This window comes from Lissotriton vulgaris, chromosome 4_1 (genome assembly GCF_964263255.1).
Source record: "Lissotriton vulgaris chromosome 4_1, aLisVul1.2, whole genome shotgun sequence".
Lineage (NCBI taxonomy): Eukaryota > Metazoa > Chordata > Amphibia > Caudata > Salamandridae > Lissotriton > Lissotriton vulgaris.
The window spans coordinates 958503877-958528665 of NC_141691.1; the positions used below are offsets into that span (position 1 = coordinate 958503877).

The 24789-nt window shown below is 46.4% G+C and overlaps 1 protein-coding gene across 3 annotated transcripts in view; it reads right to left on the reverse strand.

The window, feature by feature from the left end:
- Positions 1 to 2032: 2032 nt before the first annotated feature.
- Positions 2033 to 24789, reverse strand: part of KDSR (3-ketodihydrosphingosine reductase) — a 580180-nt gene continuing 557423 nt past the window's right edge. For 2 of the 3 annotated variants that reach the window (XM_086965222.1, XM_086965220.1), the window contains one exon: positions 2033 to 4237. In XM_086965222.1, coding sequence (XP_086821348.1) covers positions 4118 to 4237 — 120 coding nt within the window. In that variant the 3' untranslated portion in view covers positions 2033 to 4117. The remainder of the gene's footprint in view (positions 4238 to 24789) is intronic. The other variant, XR_015309888.1, reaches the window with a different exon arrangement.

Genomic DNA, 24789 nt, shown 5'->3' on the forward strand with positions numbered 1-24789 from the left:
ACATGGACGGAGTTTTGGGGCAGAAGTAATACCCCCCACAACTAGTTCTCTGTGATGAGAGTTCAGACACCAATCTCCTGTGCAGCTTCCATCTTGCTTGCAAGTCCTTCAGTGGTTTCTTTCTTTTTTTTATAGTTTTGTCACAAGGTCCCCGTTACGATGCTGTTCATGAAAAGAAAAAGGACAGATATGACCGATTCTTGAATTCCTTTTTTCAGACAATAATACATTTTTATCACAGCCACATAATGATGTATGCCTTAACACATGGTTACCTTCTAGATTTGCTTTCTGGTCCACAGCAAGTTTAGGTTGCACACCCAGTCTTCTACTACCTCTACTTTTGTGCTTACCATTTTAAATTCTGAACAGATACGATGATGGTTTGATCCCTCTTTCTTCACAGTGTCCATCTTACCTGCATCTCAGAGACTTGTAGACATTAAAAAAGTAATAAGCTTGAGCACTTAAGGAATTAGGGGAGTAATGGCCAAATGTACAAAACCCTTCTATTATTGCAAAGCCTGCAAATTGCAAAAAACAAGCTTTACAACTGCAAAAGATGATTTTGTGATCTATAAAAATCCTCATATGAGTCGAAACAGTGTTTAACTTGTACAAGCGGTTTTACAAACCATCAAGAATCGCACATCAAATAGGAGGGGTGGAAATCGGTCCCCCTTCCTACTTGAGAGCCACAATGAAATGTATCAATGCTTTGTAAAAGTTACTGCAGTTGCAAAGCATTGATCAGATGCAGCCCCCTAAAGGGGGTGGTTTTTGAATCACAGAGGGGAAGCTGTCACCTTTGGGGGACAGCTTCCATTTGGGCCTCATGTCGGACCACCTCAGAGAAGAAGCAGTGGTTCAGGGACCACTGTCTGCTCCCCAGGTCGGTTACCAAGCAGGATTTTTTTATGCTGGATCTTTTTGCCTTAAAGGACACAGGCAACTTAAAAAAAAGTCTAAATGCAAGGATGGTGGTCTCTTATCCCTAGCAAGGCAGAGTCCCCGCAATAGCATACAATCACAGGGGGTCACACATTGCGCTGCCTACTTGATCTTCAGGGGTCAAGTCGTTTTGCAACCCCCTACCAATATACTCAGTATAAATGCAGTGCAAAATGTTCACCCATTAGAACCAGTCTGTGTGCAACTGCACATTCGGTACTGAGAATGAGTCTTTGTACACTAGGCTCTAATTTTCTTGTGGGCATTTGGATAAGCAGCTCTCATTTCTAGGAGTTTCAAGATAATACAACCATGTCTGATCGACCACACTGTCAAAGATCAAAAGAGATGATACCACCAGTGAGGAGGGAGGGTCTGCAATCAAATAGAGGGCACTTGAAGGACATTTACGGACATTTAAATTTGGGGCAAACAAACACTCTTGATGCCAGTGATTGTCCAGCGGGGTCTGCTTTTTTTAAATAAATTAATTTATTTTTTTTAAAATGTAGTGTCCTTCGTGTCCTCATTCCCCTCTCGCAACCTGTCCTACGGCATTTCGTCATCGCCAACTGCAGCTCTGTTTAGTTAGACACATGGTGATGGTAACCGCAGAAACTAAGCGCAAATAAGGAGCATCACCTAGTATTAACATTATTGCCCCTAAATACTTCCCAAGCACTGTTCAAGGTCGAATATTAAGGCTTACCTGCAAATCCCAACCATGCCTTAAAAGGCTCCAAGAAGGCAGAATGCAGTGCCCTGTTTAAATTAGCCCTAGGAACACATTTCTTCCTTTCTACCAACATTTTGACAGATGCCTACCACACAAAGTGCACTTTAAGACTCCAATATATGGTGAAACTGGATCTCTTGGTAAAAGAATTTTTCTGAGGTTCGTACCGCCTGCCATCTATATTCTTTAGTCTGAGTACCTAATCCCAAGACACAGGACAAAGGTTTTACATCCAAAACTCCTTGAGGTGTTAGTACAATAAAGACTGGAGCATTTCGCAAAGCCACAGTCAAATTACCCATAAGCCAAATTCGACACAGGAATAAAAACGTGACAATTCAGAGGTTTCCCTTGGAAATTTAGAAACATTTATTTTCGTTGTAGAGCAAAGAGAGCAAGGCCATTTCTCAAGCCACATAAGTTTTGTGCAGCAGCGGCCGGCACAGTAAGCACAGTAGGGTGGGCGGGGCCTATCAGTGGGGTGAAGCAGACAAACAACACAATAGGTGTTATTTATTTATTACCTATTCTGTCGTCTGTCAACTTCCCACCACTCCCACCCCGCCCACTGAGCTTACCTGTGATGGCCGCCGCTGGTTCTGTGTAAGATGCCACAGAATGTTCTGTTTAAAGACATGTTTGCAGACTCCCACCCAACACAAACCTGCTTCTGTAACAAAATGAAAGCGAAATACTTTTCACTTTTGAATTTACTTCTCCTCATACTTTAGATTACACTAATTCAATATACACCATGAATGCTGAAAAATATCAGTACTTCAAATATCAATACAAAAAGTAATGTTTCTTAGTTGTATCTTCATAGGTCAGTCGCAACATTAGGTGGCTTCCCTTTTTTTAATCCAACTATTTTTTTCACTGATACAGCACTTTCTTTGAATAACATGTTGTACCACCTTTTATGCTTGACACTTAGAAATCTGGGTACTGGGTCTTTATCAACTAGTTTTTAATGACTATTTATTTAAACCATTAACTGGTACAAGAATGTTCTCCCTGTCCTGCTAGCATTCTGTGGCCTAAAAATTGTATGGTTGTTTAAAAAAAAAACAAAAAAAACGTATATCAAACACAAATTATTCATCTCTTAGAAATACTACATTTGGCTGAGCACAGTGCAAGTCCTTTTTGGTTTGTAGACCATGAATGCAACTTTATCAACAGGATTTATGGTTAGTACCATCTCAGTTAACCACATAACAGAAGTGTGACACAAACAACGTTAAGCAACAGAGAGCTTTAGCAAAAACCTCGGTTGCCTAGCACACAAGATTAACAGTCTTGGTGGATAAATGTGCGTGTTACATCTGCCTGCAGACAACACCCAAATGACTAAATATTCTTCAGGATTAACATCAAGGGTGAAACTTGTCTACCCCAAAGTGAATGATCCCCCACCCCCTCGTTAAAGAAAATATACTTAATCACAAACCTTACCCATTCACCATTTAACTTTTGCATTCTGTTCGCTCTCTTGGTCGCCACCAGCAGGTCTGTTTATTCTGTAACATTGCGAACACAACCACATAGAGCTTGTGATTAATTATATTTTCTTTAACTCAGGGGAAAAGATTTGACTTTGATTTTGAAAAATTCTGTCCCCTTGGTTTCTGAGGGGTTACTCTTATTCACAACCTGTGAAACTAAAAAAGAAAAACTGGTATTCTTAAGGTCAAAGCAATTCTGCTCATTTGCCTGTAAACCACATCAATATTCAATAACCCCCAACATGCCCAGTTTTCAAGACTAAAGACGCTGGTCAAAAATTAATGGGGTTGACAGATGTGTGTCTGCAATGAAGGCCGCTGGGTCGGGCAAATGAAGATGAACGCCTTATTTTCACTTAAATTGAAGATACAGATTTTTTTTATTCTGGACTAAACTCGCATGGATGAGGAATATAAAAAAAATCTAATGTTGTTGCCAAGTAACTAAATTATTGGTAAGAGTCACGTAATAAAATACAAGAGCCATATGTTTGGTGATTGGTTTCCGTATGGTTCGTTTGGGGATGGGAATGCAGTGAGTAAAGGCAGGTCAAGTTTAGAGTTACACTCCTTGGTTAAAATCTGACAAATTACCAACAACAGTCTCCGAACGACTTCTCCCCACTTTCACAATGGAATTTATTATGGACTTTCTCAAAATTTGTGTTTATCATACAAATTTTCCCTCAAACACCTCCTCTCTTCAAACCACATATGAAATGACTCCACCATCCTCCATTTTGCATAGTGTTGCAATCTCCTAAGGGGTCTCGTTCGTTCCCTCTGTAGGGTGCCTGTCAGAGGAGGTAAAAGAGCCTGATGGACATCCAAGCATGCTGACAGTTTCTGTAGTGGAAGAAGTTGCACCCCGTTTAGCAGCAAGCTGTTCTAAAGGCCATGTTCTCTCAAGGTTTGAAGGCTCTTATTCAGCTTTGTGTGTGTGTTCAGGCTTTTCTTTCTGTATCATACAGCGTCGAACGATGCTGTCAAAACTTCCTAAATAAAACAAGGCTATGGTCCGAAAAAGACCCATGGTGACAACCTGAAAAAAAATTAAATATATTTAAATGAAACATTTGCACAATGAGCTGAAGGCAGGTTTTCAACTACACAAGCAGACTGGCAATGTCCCACATATAAATGCTCAGAGGTAAAAGACAAAGCATTTATTCTGTAATTAACACAATTATTGATTTTCTTGTTTCTTATTTGTCCCATATCTACAAAGCCAAATTCTGGCACTGGCAATCTATTTTACAAAGCTTTAAAAACATAACATTGGCATAGTATATTTCCAGAGGGACTGGCACCCAAACAATCCACTATTGATTAGTATCTGGTGTGCAGAATCTAAGCGTTCATTCCACCTAAAAAAGCTCCAAGTTAAACAAGCAGTGGCAAGGACAGTGCCTTTTGCAGATGCTGTGCAGTATTGACAAATGAAACGAAAACAAGAGAAAAGAAAGAAAGGTGATGATGATGCGACTGTCAAAGGAACATGCATGCGTCACCACACATGTGCACGTATAGAATGATAGAGAGCAATTATATTCCCTTTTTACTTTTAAGAACCATGATGGCAGATGCCACTTGGATCAGTAAATTTAAAAAGAAAAAGACTTGCAGAAAAGTACTTTTTGGAATTGGCAGCCTAGCAGAAAATGGAAGTGGAGAAGCAATGGAGGAGTAAGTGGGGAGGAAGGTATCAAAAGAAGCACACAAAAGTGCTTCATGTAATGTGGAGTTGTCCAGCATCAAAAGAAAACTGCCGAGCCCTCTAAAATAATTAAAAAACCTTTTTTAAATACTGTGAGGTTTAGGGGAGCAAGGGACCGTTGGTGAAAGGGAAGCAAGGGTAAGAGGAGGAAACCGTTTGAGAGGGTGGAAGCAGCACACGAGTGCAAACGAACACATTCTAATAGTGCTTAATTAACTAGCAAAAAATGAGTTGCCTATATATAAGCAGTGGAAGGATACATGTCAGCCACCCCAAAGGATGCTAATGAATCTCAACTCCAGCGGTGGAACAATTATAATAAGTGAAAGGCAAGCCATAAAATAAGCAAACAAATGAGTGACAATAGAATCGCAAATAGTCTTTGCAAAAAAGATGAGACCTAAAAGTACATGTAATCAAAGTGAAAATGAAGAAAAAAACGTAGACTGGGTATCATTTGTGGAGATGGAACAGAAGAGACATGCTATATTTCACATAAGATATCCATCTTTCATGCAATTCCTTCATAGTCAAATTAAGCTGGAAAGAGATTAAGATTACATTTAGTCCGTTTAGGTTTTAAATAATCAACTAATTTGTTGGACCGATAAAAGAGAATAACTTTACGTGCATACAAACTTAAGAGGCATAAGAGAGACCTTTCAGACACAGAGGGTGCAAGTTGATTACTTTTGGTAATGCCTTAAAAGTTAGAGACTATCTAGCTGAAATTCCCTTAGCTTAGAATATTGTCCAGGCATCAGACTGGATTTGGACATGTTCTAACAGTACCTCTGCAAGCAAGTAGGTGCGTAGTTCGGCTTCGCATCGGCAGCGCCGGAAATTATGTGCACAGTGCATATAGAGGCGCCACCCTGGCGTGCCGACGTCCGCTACTTTTGCAACTTTCCAGGATAGGAGCACACAGCCACGATGAACAGTGACACTGGTGCGAAATTCTAAAGCCCTTAGAAGGGTAACCCTTACAGTGCAATCAGGATGCAGAGTGGAAAGGATGGAAGGGTCGGAAAGGAATCTGCAGCTAGATAGAATCTCTACCAGATAAACAAGAACCAAAGATTAGTAACTTGTTCATCTGATACACTACTAGCTGCTTTACCTTAGAATTAATACCCAAGCAATGCCTCTCCCGAGGAGGGTCTGGAAAACTGATTTAATCCTTAAAGTCCTGCCGGACCAAAAAGGCAAAATGCCCGTCATGGCCGACCTGATTGTCCAGGCAGTAGTGCTTGGTAAACGTGTGCAGAAATGGCTACATTGCTGCCAGACATGTTCTAGATAAGGACTCTGTGGTCTAAGGCAGTGATCGCAGCCTTGGCTCTGGTGGAAAGCATGCAAGTCCTCAGGGCGTTGCTTCTTGGCCAATGCGTGGCAGATCTTTATGCAGGGTACTACCCCCATCTTGAAATGGTCCGTTTCTTCACCCTCTTCCTTTTCTTGGCCTCTACATACCCTACGAAGAGTTGATTGCTCAACCAGAACTCGTTTGTGCTATCGAAGTAGAACAACAATGCTCTTTTTGGGTCTAGACAGTGTATTCTTTTCCACTCTTATGAAAGGTGAGGCGGAGTAATGAAGGTAGGCAGGGTGATATTCTCGCCTACATGTAAAGGAGCAACAACCTTCAGAAGGAAGGAGGCCCATGCCCAGAGTATCAGCTTGTCCGGAGCGGATAGAAGGTGGTGTAGAGGGTGGCCTGAGAGTGCCTGCAATTCAATGACCCTCCTGGCGATGTAATGGGCACTAGAAAAGCAGTTGTGATGGACAATAACCCAAGAGGACAATTGTACAGTGGCTGAACGGCACGCACATTAGAAAAGTCAGGACATGGTTTAAGTACCACTGGGGCATGATAAATAGCCTGGGAGGAAACCTATGTTGCAAATGCTTGTTCATGTCTCCTGTTGTGGCTAGGCTCCTCAAAGGTTGGTCGGGCAATCGCATAAGTGCTGAAATGGCTGATTAGTAGCCTTTAAATGTGCCCAGAGCAGAGTCCTACTTGACCGAGAATAGACCAAACCGTAGAACCTGAGAAACAAGTGCAGAAAGAGGACTGATGAACATCATTCAACAAATGTATCCCAGCAGCAGGTGTTTACCTTCTTAGTGGAGGGGCGCCTGGCTGACAAAACAACATCATAGACTTTGGGAGGAAGGAGGAATGCTGTCAATAGTTGCAGCTCAATCTCCAGGCATGAAGGTGAAGGGTGCAGAGGTCCCTCCCATGTTGCTGCAACAGAAGAGCCTCTCAAAGAGGCAGCCTGATCAGGGCAATGATGCTCATGTTCAACAGATGGGGACACTAGAGTCTCCATGCCCAATCCAGAGCCACAAAATTGACTTCGGCCCGGTCGTTCCTGATCTTATTAAGAACTATGGGCAGGAGTGGTTTTGGCGAAAGGCGTACAAGGAAGCCATAGTTCCACTCGTGATGGAAAGCGTCCAAGCGCTAGCTGCCTTGGAACTTCCAGCACGCAAAATTGTGGACATTGTACGTTCTCAGTGATGGCGAACAGATCTAGTAGCTCTTTCCACTCTAGAAATAGACCTTGCTCAATTTTGGATAGAGCCTCCTTTCATGATCTGCTAGGCATCATCAGCGGAGTTTGTCCGCTCTGGCGTTCAGAGGTGTTAAACTACTAGCAAATTGCCCTGATGTACCCGCCATGTCAAGAGACTGACATCTTGACAAATGTCCCACAACTCTCCGCTGTTTGTTGCATATTATTCGTGACCACCAGCACCAGCCGTCCCTTGATCGAAGGCTTTCAATAGCAAGTGGATCGCCAGAAGCTCCAACACGCGGATGTGAAACCCACACTCTGCGGGAGACCATAGTCCTCTGATCTCCACCTCACCCAGAGCCAGCCCATCCCAGAAGTGCCACATCTGTCACTACAGTCGGCTCCGGTTGGGGAAGGGAGAGGGGTCTGCCACTGACCGAATCACAGTAGATCTTTTGCAGTTCCTTCCAAGACCTGGACCACGTTGGGGAGATTCCCCAGGCGCTGTGCCCACAGGAACTTCAGATCCCACTGCAGCGCCCACATATGCCAATGGGCATGTGCTACTAGGAGGATGAAGGAGGCCATGAGACTCCACAGTCTCAGTCATTCTCCTCGAAATATAGGATAGAGGCTGAAATATCGCTATCATAGCGGGAATATCCTGGACTCGCCATCGGGGAGGATAGGCCCGAAACTGCACTGTGTCCAAAACAGTACAGATGAAAGGGAGAATCTGAGAGGGAGTCAGGTGTGACTTCAGCACGTTGATAGTGAACCTCAGAAAGTGCAGGATGCTTGCTCTAGTCTAGAGGTGGGAGAGGACTGTCTGTGGAGAGCCAGCCTTCAACTGCCCATCGTCGAGGTAGGGGAAGACTGGAACCCCTGAGCTCCACAGATGAGCTGCAACCACAGCCATCACCTTGGTGAACACCTGAGGGGTGCTGGTAAGACTAACGTCTGGGCAGGCAGGATGGAGCTACGGAGAAATGAGTCCAGCAAGTCCAACGCTATCATCCAACCTCCCAGGGCAGACAGGACTTGAGAAAGCGTGAGCATTCTGAATGTCTCCTTTTTCAGTAAGAGATTGAGAAGGCGCAGGTCTAGGATAGGACAAAGGCTTCCATCCTTTTGGGCACTAGAAAGGAGCAGAAATAGCACACAACCTACTTCTGATGCCGGCACCCTCTTGATGGCTTTCTTGGCCAAGAGAGCCAGCACTTCTGATGGAGCAAGGAGAGGTGGTCCTCCATCAGCCGGTTGTAAGTGGGCGCCATGGGTTGCCGGTGGTCACAAAGGGGATGGAGTAGCCCCTTTGGGCAATCTATAAAATCCAATGGCCTGATGTTACTGACCTTCAGTGGTGCAGGTCGTGGCATAGCCTGCCCCTTACAGGATGCCTATGATGGCAAACTAAAGGGGTCTGGATGCTTCGGCTGTCAGGGGTTGGACTGGCCAAACCTCTGGCTACCTGTCCCTCATGGTTTATGGGACACACGGTCTTGGCCAAGAAAAGGCTGTGAAGTCTGTTGGCCATGGTGGCTGGGAAGGTATGGATGCAGTTGGAAGCCCCTAGACTTTAGTTGACAAGGGATCATGAAGAAGCCCAAGGACTAGCCCGCAACTTTGCTATCCTTAAAGTTCTCCAGCTCTTGGTACGCCTTATCTCCCAAAAAAAGAGCAGGTATATATGCGAGGCTTGGACATCCCCTGAAAAGTCAGTGTTTCTCAGCCAGGTGCTGCAATGAAAGGCAACAGAAGATGAAATCGCTCTACTCAGCGAGTCTGTCATGTCCACTCCACATTGTATGGTGAGCTTTGCGTGTCTCTCCTATCAGCAATAGTTTGAGAGAGTATGGTTCAAGCCTCCTCCTAGTCAACAGGCAGCACTTGAACAACAGATTCCCGGATCGTATGGGAATATCAACCCAAAAGGCATGCAGTGTTCACAGACTGGAGCGCAAGTCTGGAAGAAAAGAACATCCTCTTCTCAAAGTATCTAGCCCCTTGAATTCCCTATTGGGTGGAGTGGTAGGGAACGCACATGGGATAACCCTAGCCTATGAGGTGGAGGCTTGGACCACCAAGCTCTCTGGGGTAGGGTGCTGGGTAAGGAAGCACGGTGACGGCAGTGGACATTTTCTAATGCACAGGAGCCACTAAGCAGGGCTTGGACCAGTCCCAGAGTGGATAGCGGTAAGGGCTTCATTAAAGGGGAATAAGGGTTCAGATTGGGTGACTCCCGGCTGAAGCACCTCTGTCAAGAGGTTGGTCTCTACTGCTACAGAGGGCAACTGAAGGTCTAGGACCTAAGCAGCCCTACATGCACCACCATAGCAAATGAGGCACCCTCCTCTGTAGCCACGGAAGGGAGAAGAGACCAAGCCAGTATCCCAGGAGTTGTCTAACCCTCTGGTGCCTGCCTTTTCCTCATATCAGTTGCGCTCAGTATTATTTAGGGGATGCGGGCATCCGAAAGGGTACTACCATACATCTCCCTTTATAGGCCTGTCAAATAAAGGGTTTTGTACAGATTACAGGAGTAAACCCTTCAACCTTGTGGGATTGGGGTAAGAGTATGAGAATAACATATGATATCCCAACTGGTATAATTCAGAGACAATTAGGCAAGATATGAATACATCATTATAAAGAAAGGAGATAAGGAGACTCTCTTAGTTTACTATATGTGCTCATGGAATCATATTTAATGTAGACATCAATAAAAAGAAAGAGGGCAATACACAGTTATTACAGGACTGCGAGATTCAAATTAAAACAAATATTAACAACCCAAATTTTACATGGTGCTCATTGTAGGTGATTGAAAACAGACGGTAGCGACGCAAGTGACGATCAGCGAAGACTACGCGTAGTGACTGGTTGTAGATATATACAGTGAATAAAAGACTAAATGCGATTCCAAAATTTCTTTAAAGGTTCGGTTAGAAATGATTTGTTTGTGTAGTTCGTAAAACAGTTTCATTCGCCTATGCTCGCGCTGAACGGTCGACGGCGTTTCGATCCACTTTAAATCGGGATCATCTTAAGGACTGGGTTTGGTGCAGTGCCTCAATGTCGTGGGACTGGCAGCCGATGTGTGAGTAGCGACGGAGACGGGAATCGGATAACCAGGAATGGCGAAACTTCAAGGAATGAAGAGTGTCCAGAGTCGGTCTGGGCCGGTGCATAGATCCGGTCGGATGGACTCTGTGCCGATCAGATGGTGATCAGTGTCTCGGGAAATGAATCTAGAGGTTACAGGGCGCTTCAAGGGAATGAATCCGGACTAGCGTTGGACGCTCTTCATTCCTTGAAGTTTCACCATTCCTGGTTATCCGATTCCCGTCTCCGCCGCTTCTCACACATACTCTGCCAGTCCCACGACACCCAGGCACTGCACCAAACCCAGTCCTGAAGATGATCCCGATTTAAAGTGGATCGAAACGCCGTCGACCGTTCAGCAAGAACATAGGCGCTACAGACAAAGTGTTTCACGAACTACACAAACAAATCATTTCTAAACGAACCTTTAAAGCAATTTTGGAATCACATTTTGTCTTTTATTCACTGCATATATCTACCACCAGTCACTACGTGCCGTCTTCGCCGATTGTCACTTCCGTCGCTACCCTGTGTTTTCACTCGCCTACACTGAGCACCAAGTACAATTTGGGTTGTTATTATTTGTCTTAATTTGCATCTCGCAGTGCTGTAATAACTGTGTATTGCCCTCTCTTTTTATTTATGGCTACATTAAATATGATGCCATGAGCACATATAGTAAAGTAAGGGTCTCCTTATTACCTTTCTTGTTTTCTCCTTGATAACTGACGATGATCCGGATATCTTTTTCTTCACGGAAACTTGGCTGCATGATCAGTCTATGGCGGTCATGAATCTAGCCCTGCCCGTGGGATACACCATGCATTCCCTTCCCCGCAATGCTAGAGGTGGAGGTATAGCAGTTGCGGTAAAATCATGTTACCCCTGCATTTGGAAACCTATCACCCTAGCAGGATGTGAGAGTGCCCTTTTCAACATCTCAGTGAATCCCCACTTCACTTTTACGGGACTCCTAATTTACAGGCCCCCTGGTCCTGATGGCGCTTTTCGCCAAAGCCTCCCGGAGGTGATCTCCTCCCTAGTTTTAAAAACTGCTAATTTTACAATCTTAGGCGACCTTAACCTTCATATGGACGCTCCACTCTCCAACTCGGTCCATAGCTTGTTAGCTGATCTTGAAGCGCTTCAAATGACCCAAATGGTACAACTACCGACCCATACGGGTGGCCACATATTAGATCCCGTCTTGACGAATCTTGCGACTAATATTTCTGTGCTGCCTCCCAGACCTATGGCCTGGACTGATCACCATTTGATCGAGATCCGTATCGTCACTACCTTACCTCCCCCGAGAAACAACACCCCAGCCAGTTTCAGACGCCCCTGGAGAAATTTGAATTTAGAGCATTTCCACCAGCTATTGATGAAATACCATCCTTCACCTCCTACTGAAGTCTCCCGTGGCTATGAGGGTTTCTGCAAATGGCTCAATCAGTCATTAGATATGCTCGTTCCGGCCAAGTGGAGTAAGACTAGATCCAGTCCTTCTAGCCCTTGGTACGATGAATCCCTCAAAACACTTAAAGCCTCCTGTAAAAAAGCAGAACGCGCATGGCGTAAAACTTATGATACTGACCTCAAGGCGGCCTACAGGGCCTGCACTAGAGTGTATCATCGGGCCATATGTGCAGCTAGGGCTGCTTTTTACGCTCAGGAGATTAAGAATAGTACAAACCCCTCTACGGTCATCTTCAGGGTGTGTAAGGACCTTACAAGCAAGAGGACGGACATTGCTACTATTGAACCCTCCATGGCACACTGCGAGGATTTAGCCTCGTTTTTTGTTGAAAAGGTGGAGGCCATTTATAGATCATTCTCTCAGCTTCCCATCAGGGAGAAAATGTCTACATCTTTGGCTCTCAAACCACTGCTAACTATCCCTAGTCCGACCCGGGATGAGTTTTTAGCTTTGACAACAAAAGTCAAATCCGGCTCTCCGGACGATCCCATGCGACCCGCTCAATTCTGGGAATTTGCTGAATGCTGTTATCCTGCCCAACACGATCTTATCAATCTGTCCTTCAGTACGGGCAGTGTTCCCAAGGCCTGGAAACAGGCGATGGTCATTCCGATCCTTAAAAAACCTGCCCTCGAACCGACTAAGCCAGAACACTATCGGCCCATTTCCCTTCTTCCTTGGCCAGCCAAACTAGCGGAAGCACATGCTAACCGTATTCTATCTGCTCACCTGCAAGAAACGAATCTACTGGATAATTCCCAGAACGGATTCCGTGCAGGTCATAGCACCGAAACTGCTCTTTTGGCTGTGGTGGAACACATCAGGAAGATATTGGATCAGGGTCAGACGGCGGCACTGATCCTTTTGGATCTTAGTGCCGCCTTTGATACGGTGTCCCATCAGATTCTCTTACATCGTCTGATGGAGGCTGGAGTTGGAGAGATGGCACTTGAGTGGTTCCGCTCTTTTCTTGAGGATCGAGGTTTCAAAGTGTCTACACCTTCTTTTGTCTCTGCTTCACGCCCCATTCTTCAGGGCGTTCCCCAAGGTTCGGCTCTTAGCCCCACTTTATTTAATTTATATGTTCAGCCTTTGGCGGAGGTAGCCCATAGTTTTGGTCTTTCCTTAGTGTCGTACGCCGATGACACGCAGCTGGCGGTGGCACTTAATGGTGACTCCAACATGGACGCCCCCACCTTCCAGTCAGCGTTAAAAGCTGTTTCTGGCTGGATGGCGAACAACCGACTTCAACTTAATGCCTCTAAGACCGAGGTCATTATTTTTGGTAAGGAAAGTGGGCTATGGGGAGATCAATGGTGGCCTACTGATCTTGGCCCTGCTCCCACCCCCGTGAGTGAAGTCAGAAACCTCGGGGTGTGGTTTGATGATAAGCTTTCTTTTACCTCCCATACAAAACGCGTGGCTGGCGTATGTCTAGGTACTCTGCAATGTCTGAGACCAATTTTTAAGTTTTTTGATGCTGAGACAAGACAGATTATGGTCCAGGCTCTGGTTCTTACCAGATAGTTAAGTTCAAAGCCCTCTGCTTAACTTTTAAAATTCGTAAACTAGCTTCCCCTCCTATTCTTTCACAGACTATCCTGCACTATGTCCCTGCTAGAGCTCTTCGCTCTGCTGGATTGAACCTCGCCATGGTGCCGCGTTTTAAACGAGCTAGAATGGGTGGACGCTCGTTCTCAGTGCTGGCGGCTGCCCTCTGGAACTCTCTGCCAGCCCCACTCCGTTCAATCCCAGACTTGTTTCTTTTTAGGAAGGCTTTGAAGACCTTCCTCTTCTCCACAGTTTAGTCTGTCTTCTTGCCTTCGCCTTCTCATATGTGTTGTGTTATCCAGTTCTCCAAGCGCCGGGACGCCTCTTGGCTGCGGCATCCGTGCGCTATACAAAAAAATAAATAACATAACATAATGATGTATTCATATCTTGCCTAATTGTTTCTGAATTATACCAGTTGGGATATCACATGTTATTGTCAAATGAAGGGGGCGCTGGCTCCAAAAAGGAGGGCATTGGCCAAAAGCGGTGTCTGAACTTGCATCAAACTATGCCGGTCTGGCTCCATGGCAGAGTCGGGAATAACGATTTGGATCGGGCCGCTGTGGTGAGCCTGCACACGAGCGGTTGCTGAAGGGGACTCTTGTCTTGCAGGAGGTTCCACTCCGGATCCAACACAGGATCCATTGGGCTCGGCTGGAGCAGAGGGCGAACCTGTCGGTGAAGTTTCAGTGGCAGCCCTCCCGAGCCTTAAGGCATTCCCAGAGGGGCCGGCCTGTCCAAACATGAGGTGCATGGCCTGACAGAATTTGTTCAACTGGGTGGGCCCTTGCTGTTCGCTCTGCACTTACCTGACCTTCTCAGTAAGGAATCTTTGGCTAGAAGTCTCAATCAGATACTATTGTACAAAAAAAAGTAAAAATAAAAATTGGGGAATCAGCCTGAATAATCAAGTAAAACGAGCGCAAAGACCACAATGCATGTCACATTACACTTTAAGCCCAAAGCTTTAAATTGAGTGTAAAAATGTATGGAACATCTGACAAACTGCATTTACCCAATGGTATTTCAATACCATATTTACTGATGAAAGCTATATCATCCTGTGGCCTCGTGTGCCAACATGGCTCACGCATGTTAGCTGGGGTTCAGCCGTCAGTTTCAAAATCAGGCATCATCCTGCCGGCAACACAGTCATTTGAAGATACTGCTGTATCGAGTGCTGTGGAGATGGTTGCAGACCATTTGAAGCCCAGTTGTGGTGGTGGGAGACCCTTTGGAGGCGAGAAAGCCTGGTCACTATATGGGAGTTGGCCCAGTGGCCTAGAAGTGCGGTCCCTGACATCTGGCTTACATAGGGCCGAGGTCCATGACAAAGGCCTGGGGTTGTGGAGGCCACCCGAAGTGTCCCGTGCAATAGCGTTGTGCCACCCTGGTGCAGCGGAGGAGCAGATCGAGGTCCAACTGTGAGTCCGGGCTGGAGAGCAGCTGCGGCCGGACCAGAGGACCCATGAAGCAGAGGAGACTATCCTGTGGTAGCCATGCACCGTGTGTGCTGTGGTGGCAGAGTGAGTACCTGAGCCCCGTCTGCCCCGCCCAATTCCCTGGGGCATATTTGACTGTTGAAGGAGGTGGGGGCTGCCCGGCCCGCGTATAATCGTCCTGGGGGCCTGGTGGAACTATTGACCGCAAGGTGGCATCCCGAACTGGAGAGGAGGCCTGAAGAGTACGGGCTCTCTAGGTGCCAGCTGCAAGTTGTGGCCTCTCTTGGAGTGGCTGAGGAGCTGATCTATGTTGGACTGGCAGCCAGGGCCCGAAGTTTACGGCAGCCAGACCTGAGGGGGATCGCAGAGCAGAGGAGGTCAGATCTTGTGGCAGCTGCATACAGTGTTGGCGTCGTGGGCACAGTAAGTATCTGGACCAAGGCTGTCCTGCCCAAGGCCCTTGAGCATTATCAAACGAACAAATGATGTGGCGGCTGCCGAGCCAGCCTGTGGCCGTCCCAAGGGCTAGATGGGATTAGAGACAGTGAAGAGGCCTCCTGGGCCAGAAGGGAGGCCAGAAAAGTCCAGGGCCTCTGTCTCTGTCGTGATCTTCCCTACCTACCTACACTCTCCTTGGAGGTTGGTGCTTGGCTCTGGAGCTTGGTGCGTGGGACTCCGTTAGGGAGGCTCAAGTGGAGGTCGATCTGCAGGTCAGGGAGGGGGCCGGGATAGGTCTTGGTGCGGCTTGTGACCCTGGATCAGCCGAATCAACGGCCACCGCTCTCTGGGGTTGCACTCAAGCACAGCTATCCCTTCTGGGGAGCCACTGACTTGTGTGGAAAACTTAGAGGGCCAGCTGGATGGAAATCACCCACAACATGCTACAATGACAAAGGATAAGCTGTCCATCCCCATGACAAAGCAGGGCACCAAGGATCAGTACACTAATGCTGGGGCTGGGGATTGAGGGGTTACTATGGGTTCTAGTCCTGCGCCACATTAGTACCTGCCATTACACAATCTCGTGATATGCTGGATGCAAAGATTGGTGCGGTGGGTTCAGAGGTTACCCTGCTGCATCAGGATTTTAGGAAGGTTGTGGATCGCATTACTGAGGCAAAGACTAGGGCTTTGACGGTTGAGGATGCAGTGAGTTCCCTCCAACAGACAATTAACAACCTAGCTGGTGACCAAGGAGCTGGCGGCCCGATTGGAGGATGCCCACTGCAACAACCACCACCTGGTAGGATTCCCAGCGGCATGTGACAGCTCCTCAATGGTAGCATTTCTGGAGCAATGACTAAGGTCCTTTATGCCCGACGGATCCCTCTTGACGGGTTTTGTTGTAGAGAGGGCACATAGAGTGCTCATCAGAAAACTTCCCCCAGATGCGCGACTGAGGCCTATCATTACCAAGCGCCTTGATTATTTAGACCGCGACACCACTCTAGTGATGGACAATGTTGGTTAGTTGTTATGTAGGCCATGCAAATAATTGACTGCCCCTTGGAAGGTCTTTACCTGGGGGTTCTGTGAGCAATGTTATTGGGAGTTAAGTATATAGGGATCCAGTGGCGAGACCTAACCCGGGGCCTCTGATGGCGTATCTCCTGCAACTGATACTTCTAGGTTTCTTAAGGTATTCCGGTGGGGGAAGAGAGGGGGTTGGTGGCCTAGTGTTTTAGAGAGTTCTTTGTTGTGGGATAGTTTGGCACAGGCGCATACACACTCCAGGTCCAAGGGTTCAGATCACACACATCTGCCTTTTTCATTGTAGATGGCCAGTGAGTTATTAGATAGGCAAGTGGGTTCTTGTTACAGGAGACTCATTTGCTAGGCAAAAAAAAAGTTCTGTGCTTGGAGCACCTTGGATATACTCAGGTGTTCCACTCAGGGTTCGCCGGAGGTTCCAGGGGCATGGGCGTTTTGGTCCACCAAATAATTACCTTTAGGCCCACCAAAGTCTGGACGGATACGGGTAGATAAAATACTCTTGCTTCATGGGGACACAATCACCCTGGGCAGTATTTAAGCTCCCCCCACTAGGGCAGACTTTTATAGACAGTTTTCATGGTCTCTGGGGCAAGTTTCCTAGGGATCTGTTCAAGGTGGGAGGGGATTGAAACAATGTTATGACTCCAGAGGTTGATCGCTGGCATGCCACTGGCGGATTGGTGGGAATCGGAGAGTCCAAATTGAAAGTACTGATTGGCTACACTTTATTTTAACAGTGTAAGGGTCCTCTTCCATATTGGGTTATTTTCATGTCTACAGTCATTACCTACACGAAGTTTCAGCAGTAAAGATCTTGCCAAGGGGATTGTCAGATCATTCACCTGTGACACTATCACTACTTATTGGCACACAGTGAACCCTGCTCTGTTGGAGGATGCAACCATGGCACCTACAAAACCAGTCGCATTGGTTTACTATTATATCGCTCGTTAACTGAATGTATGTCCCTTAATGCGCCCTCGGCCCCCTCTGGAAATGTCCTCCCAGGAGGCCCTTAAGCCCACCTTACGCGGGGTGAACATTAGTTTTAGTGCGGGCAAGCATTGTCGCAAGATTCACTAGTCAGTAGAGCTTGAGTCCCAGATACAGGCATTGGATGAGAGGGCTCGTGGCGAGCATGGGGCGTCAGCTGCTCCTGGCCCAGTAGCAACTCCTTCTGGATGAGGCAAGACTGGAATGGTAGGTGGAACTGATTCCAGAATGCTAGTTTCCAGTCCAGGGAGGACCTGGCCTGGCAGTTCAGGCTGGACTGTTCCCATGCGAACAACGTAAAGACTGATTTTCATATGGCTGGATCTTAACTGGAAAGGCATGGGGAGCAAACAAACGGTGGATTAGGACCAAATATCTGTACTGGGGTGAATGTTTGACATTGTCCAGCATTCTGGCCATCAACTGTTCTTTTTGCATTTATCTCTAACAAAAGAGAGAGGGACCCTGAAACCAAAGGGATAGGGTTCCACGAATGACGCAAGTCAAAAAGAGATTCCCTTTGGGCGAATTTGCAAAAGTACATAAATACTCACAAAACATACATTAAACTGCTGACATCTCACATATCACATGGAAGCAATGTAGACACGTGAAAATTACAATGTATGTGAAAACACTCTGGCAAAGAAATAAAGTATAAAACAATTTATTAAGCAAACATTACATCAATTAAAAACTAAAAATTGGGAAACATATATAGGACGGTACAATAAACAATAAAAACAACATTCCAATTAAAAAGGAGTTCACAGGGAAAAGGATTAAACCCAAACACAAGCATAAATTTTGAATTTCTCCTCGATTTATAATCCCTGATTAGCTCCTAGGGCGTCGACGCGTTTCGGCGGTGCAATCAATCAAATCCGCCTTCATCAGGACAGTGTATAAATAATGTTTCCCAAACAAATTCTCAAACAGACGATGGATATAACAGTGTATCAAAAAAGGGGTATTCCGCCTCCTTATCTATACGTTGAGGTTTTTCGTCCAGCGAATAGTCCTTTGTTTATGTTCAGAATACTTTAAAGTTTCAAAGAAACCGCTTATATAGTTTACATGAAGTATCGAAAACACATCCAGCTAGATATCTGGAAGAAATAGATAGCACAGCTGCCTCATAAACACGCGGTAGTCATATATACGGTTCCAATTTCCGCTTCGTATAACAACGTTTTCAAGAATTAGTCGCCATGCACAGAGGGGTTAAAAATTTCAATCCCAGGTTACTTGTTTGGTATGCGTTTACCGAGGAAATTCCCTCTCTGGAGGCCCTTCTGTGTCTTGTTTCTGTATGTCCCGCGTGTGGGTCCGCTTGTAGTCCCGGCTAACAATTTATCACCATGTGTCGGACGGGTATGTTCAGACGTGGGTGCCGTTCTTTCCATGACACTGGAGTCAAGCTAGCCTGGCTGATGAGGGGTGATGCGCCAAAACTGGTCCCATGATGCCTGTTTCCATCTGTGGATCCAAGGGGCCTGAATGGTGCCGGGGGCGGATTCGCCGATGTGAAACCAGTAGGCCCCCTCCGAAACCTGCTGTGCCCCAAGGCGTCACAGCGGGAATGGGCCGCTCAAATGTGAGGCTCATGGCCTCATAAAACTTCTGAAGTTGAATGGGGCTCGCTCCGTCTCCCAGAAACTTAGAGAGACGCAGAGTAGGTGTAGCCCCAACCGCAGAGCTTGGCCTTGAATGGTGACGCACTCTCGTATCCTCTTTAGATTGCGAAATGGGGCAATTTTGAAGACAACCCCATGATCAAGACCATGGCACGCCGGGCAGCAAGGAGGACCGCTCCCACAGGCCTTGAGGGTGCATGAAGTGGCAATCAGAGCAGGTCTTCAAGTCGTGACCATGCTTCAGACACCAGAGGCAAACAAGATGCGGGTCAGTCACAGACATCTGTCAATGACAGGTGCCACAGGGCTTGAAGCTTGCCGTCCTTGTGGACAGCCTTGCCACATCAGGAGAAGCTTCAACACTTTGAAAAAGCACAGTCAAAAGTGACTGATGGGGCTGCTCTCTCTGGATCTGCGCTAACTGGCGTGGAAAGAAAAGAACTGACGTCAGCGCGCTAATGTGGCGCCTATAAAATCAGAGCTGATTGACGGCACCTACCGTCGTGCAGGCGTCTGGCTGCCTGGGAATAATTCTAAGGTACGGAATTTGAGGCTAGAAGTTGCCATCACATTCTTTTGATTAGGCACTGGCATTTCAAGTGCAGTTTTGAAATTATGCCGGTTGTTAGGAAAAGAAAGGGTCCAAGCAGAACGAGGTCAATCTTTACATACAAGATGTACTGTGTTTGAAACTCAGTGGTATACAGCAGTCACAAATAGATGTCATTATGACAGCCATTGCATAGCAATTGGGCATGTATTCACTTTAGGTCATAATAACGAATCTACAAACATTGGCATGTACTGAGAGTTACTATAAAACGTTTATTCTTCAAATCTTTCAGAACGGCCTTGAGAAAGTGCAAAGTAAGGACCTCTCTCTCATTCTGAGACAGTAACTCTGACATTAGTCTTTAGACAGGATATAACAAATGGATACCACAAATGGCAGGCAAAGAAATGTATTGTAGAAAGCTGGCTCAGTATATGGTGTACACCCATTAGAGATACACCCTGTACTACAGGCTAGGCAACCCTTAGTGATAGTGTAAGAAGTCCCTGATAACCAAAGCTCTCGAGGGGCAGCTGTAGAGAACAGCAAAGATATTTCCAGGCAAGTGTAAAGCAGGTGCATTTACCACACAAGTCAGTCAGTGAAGATTACACAAGAATGAACAACACTAGTGTTAAAAAATACATTTGTATTTATTACAGAAACATTAATACCACTTTGGTATATCTCAACTCCAGAGACACGCATACACAATAAAAATATCAGTAAAACAAGTAAACACATAAAAGCACATGGGCCCCTATTTGGGGGGGCGGCGGCAGACAAACCATATACTAAGTATGTGAAATGCGAAAGGGGTACCTATCCAAGACTACCATCCAAGGATCTTTAGGCCAGGTGAAGAATAGAACCATCAAGGGTAAGAAACTAGGGGTCCTCAGGTGTCCGGGTGCAGAGGTGTCCAGAGAAAAGCATTGGAAAGTCAGAATTAGGATTTTCAGGATTCAGGATCCTTCCCAGTGAATTCCTGAGAAAACCGATTAGATCCAGGGAGGATGGAGAGCACCCCCATCTGTGGATACCCAAAAAAGCAAAAAACCCACACCAGGGAGACCGGATGCATACGTGTGAAGTGATGTCGGAACCGCCCGTTGCAATCAATGGGGGATCTTCGGAAGTCCAGCTGCAACTGTGACCCGTGGAACATTCCAGTTGAACCCAGGTGTGGATTCCGGATGAGAAGCACCTGAGAAGAGAGGAGACCGAGTCAAACCACCTGGAGTTGTCCAGGAGCACAATGCCTAACCTTCGAGGGTTCTTTACGGTACAATGGAAATTTGGATATGCTGCTGTGGAGACCAGGTGACTATGCAGGAACACAGGAGCCATCCAACGAGCTGCCCCACGATGGTTGACGAATTGCAAGAGTTAGTGGCCAGCAGGACCACCAACAATCCTTGGCAACTGCAGAAAACATGTGGTAGGAAGAAATGCTTAGTTGTAGACCAGCAAGGTCTGAGAGACTCACCCTCCACTGTTAAGTCAGGGCCAACTGTCAGCAAGTAGGTAAGGTTACCCAGGAGGGACCCTCTGGCGGCAGGCACAGGGAGTATGAGGGAGGCCTCAGCAACACAGTGAAGATGGAGGCCCACGTCGGACAAGATTCAAGGAGGATATCACTTTGCAGCAGGGTTATGCTTGAGGCCGGGGCTTCTTGCAGTTCTAAGATCATTGGACTGGAGAGTCAACAAGCCTTGGCAATGGCAGATAAACGCGCATCACAGGGGTTTGGTTCAAGTAGCTCAACAAGGGATTGCAGCCTTCCAAATTGTACATAAGACAGGCCTGGCCTCGGGAGAACTAACAAACCACCACTTGTGTTGTCAAGCCTTGAAGAGTCTGTAGGACAGCAGGATCCACAGACCGGTCGTTGATGTTGAGGTTCCTGCGGCTACAGGGAAGTGACTCCTTCACTCCAAGGGAGATTCTTTCCAGCTGTCCTTGATGCCCCATGCGTCCTTGTGATTCTGGGGGATGCACAGCCACAGATGTTGCAGGGTGGTTGCAGAGCACAGAGACTAAGTTGCAGTAGGAGCCTTTTGTACCAGGAGCAGTCTTGTCTTTAGTTCAACACAGCCAACAGCAGAGTCTAGTATCCAGGAGCAGAAAAGTCTTTTGGGAGGCTACTGAAGACAAGTCTTGCAGCAGAATCCTTCTTCAGACGAACATAGGGTCCTAGATTCAAGTATATGATATCATGCAAATAACACTGATATCGTTGTAGTTGCATGATTCAAATTTATTTTATACCAAGCACGACCAGGTTCGGTGAAACCATTATGTAGCTGGACAGAGTTTGCCAGAGTCCACTACATACCTTAAAATGGCTTACCCGCACTTACAAATCCCAGAGAATGGTTTTGTAGGGGAGTCTCTGCTCATGTAGGGACACCCTCACACTTTGAACAATGCACCTTGCTCGTGGGCGGATGGGCCTACCTTAGTAGTGACCTACAGGTTATAAGCGCAGTGATCAGGATATAAGTAAACCTTGTATCTGAAGTGAAAGGTGCATGTACCCTTTTATGCAGGCTGCAATGGAAGACCTGCAGACACAGTTTGTATGGGCTTCCATGGGTGGATTAATACATGCTGCAGCCCATGGGAGACCCCTGGTGTACCAATGCCACTGGTACCTTAGTACCATATACTGGGCACTTACACGGTTACACCAGTATGCCAATTGCAGGGTGTAGCACCACTTACCAGTCAATTTAGGGGAGAGAGCACAGACAATGGGGTCCTGGATTGCAGGATCAGAGTGCACTAAAGTAAAAACACACCGACACCAGGCAAAAAGTGGGGGCAACCATGTAAGAAAGATCGACTTTTCTACATGTATTGCAAGTATACTAATCTGTTGCAAATTACATTATTCATACTTTTTTGTACTAAAATCTGTAAGCATCAAAACACTGTATATGGACAAAGCTAGACTACTAGAATAGGACTGAGCATCTGCATCACTCTGATGCTTTACTTTCCCTCCATCATTTACTCACTATCAGCTGTTGACCAGGGAGTCAGCTTAGTGATTCTTGACCCCCACCCACAATACATCGTGCTAATTTTGTACAGGGAAGATCCACAAGCACTTTGGGTCCTCGGAAGGTTTTGTGTTCGGCTCCCACTTGGATGTAGCAAGATAAAATAAGCAGTCTATTCCCAAATTCCTCAATCCTGCACATATGGATAATCAAGATGTGGTTCAAGGGCAGGATCATGAGCTGTTGTCCGCTAATAATCGATACAACAGTTTATGTTTTAGCATAAAATAGTGTCAGCATTCCCACCCAAAGTATAACCTTCTTTGCCCAAATAAATCAGTGGGAAAAAATTTCAGGACCAGGCAGAAAACAGCGATAAAAATAAATAATACTGCAGAATATTTAACATATCAACCAATGGCTCTAAACTCCAATGAGCTAATTAAAATGGAAATTTCAAACTTGAAAAGGTTAGAGAGAATTGATTTTGCATGAGGGCCCTTTAAAATGAAAGAAGAGCATTTAATGATTACATTGGTTGGAGAGTTGCAACTGCATGAGCCCAAGTGCTCTCTAGAATGTGCAGACAAATGTTTTACTGGATAAGGAGGAGGAAGAGATCATCTCCATGAGGACCTACTCTCCCCAAAGTATAAAACCTGTCCAAACAGATGCCTATAAAACCTGCACTAAACGGACGTTTGTGTAAGCCAAAGTGATTCAGATCATGAATAATGGTCTTCAATGCCTCTTCAATCAGTAACTCAGTCGGGAATTTTTTTTTCTAGATGCATAGATAGGCTGGCACAAACTGATGAAAAACCACCGTAAGACAGAAAACTTCTAATGTAGTGGCAACTTGCAATAGAAACAAGTTACTTACCTTATGAAATTCTCCTTCCGGGCTGCAGACTAATCCGGAAGAGCTTTTCCAAGCAATGTTTCTCCAGCTCCAAGTGGCGCCATGCAGTCCCAGCTGCAATTCTACCTCCACACATGCGAACCCCGGAGTACATCAGGTGAAAAAGTGTGCTGATATCAGTACTAGATACATTTTCCGTGACCCACAAAGGGCGCAGCAAGAAATACAGAGCAACAACACCTACAAAGCACACATAGGGGCCTATTCACAAAGGTAAACTTTCACGGGTAAAACACATGCAAATTTACTCCTATACTTTTCAGTACATTTTTGCTATCAAGTACATTTTTTTTATTAAATATTTAATTTATATATATTTAATGTAAATTATTTTTTCTTATAAAAAAAACACATCTGACAGACTGGAGATGGAGTAGGACGCCATTCGTCAGATTTCAGTGGGCCCTACAGCACTTTAAAGCGAGACACAGCGGCCCCATCTGTGTGGAAATGAGTGGCTCCAACAAGGGAGGAGGTTGGCTTTGGTGATCGAGGTGCTCCAGGCTAAAAGAGCTGCCTGGGAGAGACTTGGCAGGAATTTCGCCCCAGGCCCGCAAGCCAGAGACCAGCCGTCATCTTGCGAAGATGGACCGTGATACACTGCTTGCAGCACCGGTGGCACTGTGTGGGGGCCACAGTGGCCAATAACAATCACCCCTCCTCCCCAGTTGGAGGTGAGCATGGTGGGGGCTCCAATCTGCGAGGTGACCCCCCCGCCACCACAGGAGAGATAGAGAGCTTCTGGCCCCCCCAAGTCCGGGCCCGATGGACTGTGGCTGCAAGAAACGTGTTGCAGCTGTTGCTCAGGCACGGCCCTTGCGGTGCAGCTGGCTGCACTTTGGGTGGCACTGACCTCTGCCTAGACAGTGGAAACCCCACCCCAGCAAGGCAGGCACCCCTCTTTAAAAAACGGACATCTCCATAAGGCTGGGAGGCCTGCGCAGCACTCTGGAGGTCTTAGCCACCCTTTTGAGCCTCAAGCACTCTCCTGAGAAGTGCCTACAAGAGGGGTGACGCGGGCCCTGCTGGGACACTGATTCACCTGGGATCTGTGGGCCACCACACTCTGCACTAAAAGCACCTGACTGCAGCCGAAGAGCACAGGGGTCCTGTCCTGCCTTGCCCTGGGTGGGCTGCCATGTGCAAGAATTCCAGCCTAGCCCT